General features: G+C 42.3%; 1 protein-coding gene across 1 annotated transcript; it reads right to left on the bottom strand.

The window, feature by feature from the left end:
• Positions 1 to 659: 659 nt before the first annotated feature.
• TMEM247 (transmembrane protein 247) lies at positions 660 to 4479 on the bottom strand. The gene is made up of 4 exons (XM_034763869.1): positions 4432 to 4479; positions 3468 to 3701; positions 2637 to 2972; positions 660 to 1031 (listed from the first exon to the last, which is right to left on the bottom strand). Exons 1-4 carry the CDS (start codon positions 4477 to 4479, stop codon positions 822 to 824), a joined length of 828 nt encoding a protein of 275 aa, XP_034619760.1. The 3' UTR covers positions 660 to 821.
• Between the last annotated feature and the right edge of the window lie 1215 nt (positions 4480 to 5694).

Genomic DNA, 5694 nt, shown 5'->3' with positions numbered 1-5694 from the left:
TTTAAATACATACAAAAAAGTTTATGGGGACATGTGGCTGAATAATGCTCCAATTCTAACTTTGCGAGACTGTGAATGAGATTGTACTAGCTCCTCACCAGACGTTTCATAGGGTAAATAACTTCTCACCTTTCCACACCTGGTGGGAGGACCCTTACGTTGCATGATAAAGGTAGTGTAAAAGGGACACCACCAAATTCTGACTAGACTTAGTCCCAACAGAAAGGTCCGAAGCATTATCTCCTAAATCTTCCTTTATGGGTCCCGAGTCTATAGCGATCTCAGCAGTCACCAGAACTTGGCTGCAATAGATGTGAATGCTTGTTAGTGAAAATGGGCCACCCATCCTCAAAAGAAATGGTGTGGAACTAAAGAGTGTGGCACATCCCAGCTAGGAACAAGTAAACCTTCTCACTGAGAAAACACCAAGAGTAAATAACCACGTGGGCCCCTTCCATGCAGCCTCACAGAAACAAGGCTCATAGCCAAGCCGCTACCTTCCACCAGGGAGGTGAGAATAAATGGACAAAGACACATTCCAAAGCGATTTCTATTACATGTATCTTTATTAGTATAGGTGAATGTGACAGAATTATGCTGAATATGTTAATGGACGCACATGTAATTGAACAATGATATTCAGCTACAATATTCAAAAGGAGTAAGTGAAACTTGCACAAATTATAGCATTGTGTATATAATGATAGCGAAAATGCTAGGTGAAGCGCAGGTGGGATAATGGAGATGGGGAGCAGGAAAAGTGGGGAAAAAAGTCAGGACAGATCAGCATCTGTTTCAACTGTAGCAAATGTGCAGTTGGTTTAGCAACATTTTTTCTTATTTTTGCAATCCTGGAAAATCTTCTTGAAAATGAAATAGAGCACGATGGCAAAGCAAAACAAGTAGTGCTTTATAACAAAATAGAACGCCAGCTCCCTCACTGTGTAAATGAGGTGTATAAAGATGAAGCAGTATAGAAACAAGGTGTATTGGTTCTGGGGCTGGAGTAGGTCGTGGAGTCCTTGGCCAAGCTGTGGGAAAAGGAAGAGAGATGCATGACATTTCAAGATCGCATTCTGCACACTACTTTGTATGGATGCTTCTGCTCAGCACACCCAGTCCTTTTGGTCTGTACTGGATGTCACCACTGGTGTAGCCCATTCTCTGTGTGAGCTCATAGTCACATATTAATTCATCTTTCAATAACCAATAGCTCGATCACCTCCAAATACGTACTTACACAACCCGGATATGGGAATGGTCAGGCCTTATGTTAATAAAGGAATTGGCAGTTTCTTTCTTTAATTGAGCCTGAAATATGCCGATATACACTGGGCCTGATTCTGATCTCATTTACATTGGTAATTCCATTAGTGTTACTGTTGCTTAACACCAGTGTAAGTGAGATCACATCCCTCCTGCAGTACTTGTTTCCAAACTATACATACAGAAGGTGTTACAGGTAACTTTAAAATCTATGGGTTTGTACAGCACCTTGCCAAGTGCAGTCATCCATCCTAACTGAGGCTCCAAAGCTCTACTGCAGTACAAATAATAATGCAAACACTTCTATCTAGCTTGCTCTAACTAACAGCACAAAGCCTGCAAGAAATGCTAAAGATACATGTACATCTTACCATAGATGACACAGGAATAGACAGCCTGATATTCCTCCTACTAACACCAGTACCCAACTGTTGAAAGTGAGAGGAGAAATAACCCCAGAGACAGCAACAGTGATCAGGAAAACTCACTCAACTGAGATTTGCAAGTGGCACATCTTCTAAACCTTTCTGCCTCTGTCAAAAAATTATCTCCTTTAGACTGGATACCTGGTAACAATGGACCAAATCCTACAAAACCTCGACTATGTGATTTCAACAGGGCTACTTCTGTGGACAATGAGATGCAAAATCTGGCCCATCTTCCAAATTTGTATGGGCTTGGTGACCAGATATCTACCTGCCTTCACAGCTGTTTGCTCTGATATGCTTGTGGCTTGGTCATCTAACTGTACCTCAGGAAATCTTTCAGAAACTATTCTAGCAATAAGTCCTCTTTGACCTCTTTCATTATGGAAGCAGGTAAACCAAGGCAGGCCCTCAACATTTTGCTGCCGAGGGTGGCAAACATTTTCGGTGCCCCCCTGAGTGGCTGAGTAAACACAAACACTTAAACAAGGGCTGAGCCATGTGGCATACCCCTCATGTTGATTTGGTGCCCTCCAGAAACTGGCACCCACGTCAGCTGCCCCTAAAGCTAGCCATAAGTTAATCAGTAGAAACATCAGTAAGATCCATTACTCTATTGTATTCATAATTTGGAAAACATTCCTTCTATGTTTTTCTTGAGCCCATTGAACTTTACCCAATAAATTTAATTTGCAAGTTAAAAGTACTTTAACAGCTCATTTTAATTGTATCACAGTCTTAGGGGGCTGTTCTTAGACGAAGCAATATCTTGACTTCTCTGTGAGCAACAGTGTGAGCTGTAGGGATCACATTCCCACCTCTAATTTAAAAGCAGAATGAAAATGTTCTTGAGGAAGGAATACTCAAAGGAATGAGGCTTTATGGAAGTGTGGAAATAGTTTCCCTCTCTGTCATGCCCACCGCTTTTTTCCCATCCCCACTTACTGATCTGGGTGTTGCCTGTTGACGTATCTGCTCCATAGTCTTCTCATGCTGCCGTTGCTTTTCATTGTCTTCATGTTTGTGTTTCAGCCTGGTCAGGGCAGAATCCCACCTCATCTTCTCCAGCTCGAGATCAGTGGCTGTGATGCGTCTGCCACATGGCTGTTCCAGCTCCTCCAAATTGCTGATCTCACCCATGCTGGTGAATCCTTCTGGCTGCAAAGCATCAGCTTCTCTCTTTGCCCTGTTCTCCAAATGGGCTGCTTGGCTCTTACCATCCAAGCCCTCTGTCATATCATCTGGAATGTATGATGATGTTGGGGTATCTCTGGAAGCATCCTGGTACAAATTGGGAGTAGGTATAAATTCATATTTAAGCTGATATAAGAGACCTAATCAGGCTTTAATGGGACAGATTTGGTCTCATGTACCTAAAACTTTGGGCAATTATATATTCACCTACTGACTCACTAGTCCTATAATATCTATCAGTTTCCTTTGAAAAGGAATTTTCTGTTGATTTTTTTTTTTTTCAACAGAAAATACAATGTCTGCAAAATCAAAATTTTTCTATAGGAAAATCTAAATGAACTATTTTGTTGAGGTCAGATTGACCCAAATCAGAACATTTTGATTCATTGAACCAAATCAAAATGTTTCATTTCAAGTCAGTTCAATATTAATCTGTGTCCATCCAAGCTGCTGCCTCATGAGAGAGGTGCCTCAGATGTCCCATGCTCCCACTCTCCTTTAGGGGCTGAGCTCCCTGGCTGGATGACATCTCCCATTTTACACCATAATCTTACCTCTGGCTGAATTTTCACTTCCACTTACCATCTTCTCATGCTGCCGCTGCTTCTTGTTGTCTTTATACTGAGCTATCTGCACAGTAAATTCAAACCCTGTCTGCATTTCCTTTAATGCTGTACCAGCTTGGTCTGAATATTCCGACCCCTCCAGGTTGCTGAGCCGCTCCAAATCGGCTTGTGTCTCCTGGTCTTTAACATGCAGAGACTCCGTCTCAACATGGGAGACATCTGATGAAGTCAAGGTATCTCCGGGGGTGTCCTGGCACAGATTGGGGAAAAGCATAGATGTACTTTTAAGCAAGTGACCCCTAAGAAGCCAAGGGATGGATTTTGAAAGGTATTTAAGCACCTGCAAATGTAGATAGGTGCCTAGTGGGATTTTCAGAAGAACCATGGTGCCTAACTCCTATTGAAACCACTGGGAATTAGACACCTAGGCAATTCTGAAAATCCTACTTGGCACCTATCTGCATCTTTAAGCTCCCAAATACCTTTAAAAATCTGGCCCCAAACTACGCAAGGATGAGGTGGAAATATGAAACCATCCTCTTCTACACCAACCAATAGATTTGGCTGGGGCCCGAAAGGAGGTAGGCTGCATCATCGTATGGCATAGCACAGCCAACACACTCCCTGGAGCTCTGGGAAAGATAACTTCTCTTTTCCGGAGGTACAATCCATCCTGAAGACCCCTTAGAATGAAGCAGCCCCTCACTGCCCTCAACACAGAACAGTGCTTGCAAGATGCAATCTGCCACTAATCAGGGTCAAAAGCATCCTTTCAACTGACTTTTTTGAAATAAGAGTGCAACCTGTCTCTTATCCCAAGCTACACGGTATTTATTTAGACATTTTATAAAGGAGGAATGACGCACAAAAGTCATCTTTATAAGAAGATTTAGACAGGCAACAAAACTCATTCTCTAATACTCCTGACCTACATTATTGCCTAAAGCTAATGAAGAAGATAAGGAAAACTGAAGAATTACCATAGTTGAGTCAGGCACAAAAGTAGTGGAGGAGACTAGACTAAACATTAGAGATACACACAGCAGCCTCTGTTTCACAAGTCCCCCATGCAGAAAATTCAACCCCAGCTGCTCCAACAGGCCCACACCATTAAAACCCAAACCAAGCTACTTTTCTAAACTGCCACAGTGATGTCATTGCCACACTCTGCTGACATCATAATCACTCTGTTGCCACAACATATTACATGCTCTCTGTTGCTAAGGGTCTGAACTGTCACATTACCTGCCCTCCCACATCCTTACTATTATCACTGAGATAAATTTTTAGGTTTGGAGAGCAAGAAAGGATCTATTGGTTAGGGCATCAGCCTGGGTCTTAGGAAATCCAGGTTCAATCTCTGCTCTGCTACAGACTTTCCTGTGTAACCTTGCACAAGTCACTTAGTTTCTCCATGCCTTTCTTCCCATCAATAAAATAGAAATGATAGTACGTCGCAGGCATGGTGTGAACATAAATACTTTAACAGAGTGGGAGGTGCTCAGCTACTGTAGAGATGGGGGCCTTGGAAGTACTTTAGATAAAACACAATTTGTGTTCTATTTGTATTGGGGCATGGGCGAAAGGAGTATGAGCCTCCAAATTTGGCCTATGTATTATTATTAGCATTTATGAGGCACCTATCGACATGGTATTTGTCACTTATGTCATGTAAATAAACAGGGGGCTTGATTCTTCATAGCCCAGTACCTTGTGTAGTCATTTATTCCAAGGCAATGTGAGTGTGTCTCATTGGTAGGTGATGTGTGGAGAGCAGGATCGTAGAAGCTATAGATGAGAAAGACATTAAATTATTGAGACCATTCCTTATATATCAGTCATCCAGTGTAGTGTCAGTTTATGTCTGGATTTTCAAATCCCAGGCTGCTGCACCCACCCTGATACATGAGTGCATAGAATCCCATCTTTAGCTTTGAATGAGAATTTTCAACACTGTTTTTAAGTGCTTTTTCTGAAGATATGATTACTTTGGCAGGTGCACCAGCACTAGGTATTTGTATGCTCAGAAGCTGTGCAAGTGGAGAAATAGGGAGCTCCAGAAGGTTTATGGAAGTAGCGTTTGCCTTCTGAGTCAATGGTGCAGGAGCCCTGGAGCAATTTTTATAGCGGGGGTGCTAATGATGAAAACCATGTATTAGGTGTTTGTTATTACTACTTCAAGCCAGGGAGTGCGACAGCACCCCTAGTTCCAGCACCATTGCAATGGTGGAATGGAGATGTGT

Source organism: Trachemys scripta, chromosome 3 (genome assembly GCF_013100865.1).
Source record: "Trachemys scripta elegans isolate TJP31775 chromosome 3, CAS_Tse_1.0, whole genome shotgun sequence".
Lineage (NCBI taxonomy): Eukaryota > Metazoa > Chordata > Testudines > Emydidae > Trachemys > Trachemys scripta.
Note: the sequence above shows the minus strand (reverse complement) of the source record. Positions and strands in the feature narration are given on the sequence as shown.

Excerpts from the sequence above, each read along its gene's own strand:
- TMEM247 (XM_034763869.1), bottom strand. The coding sequence starts at position 4,479 with ATGTTTAGTCTAGTCTCCTCCACTACTTTTGTGCCTGACTCAACTATG. Across the intron at positions 2,973-3,467 it reads AGCGGCAGCATGAGAAGATG|GATGCTTCCAGAGATACCCC; the intron begins GTAAGTGGAAGT and ends AATTTGTACCAG. Across the intron at positions 1,032-2,636 it reads AACAGGCAACACCCAGATCA|CTTGGCCAAGGACTCCACGA; the intron begins GTAAGTGGGGAT and ends CTTTTCCCACAG.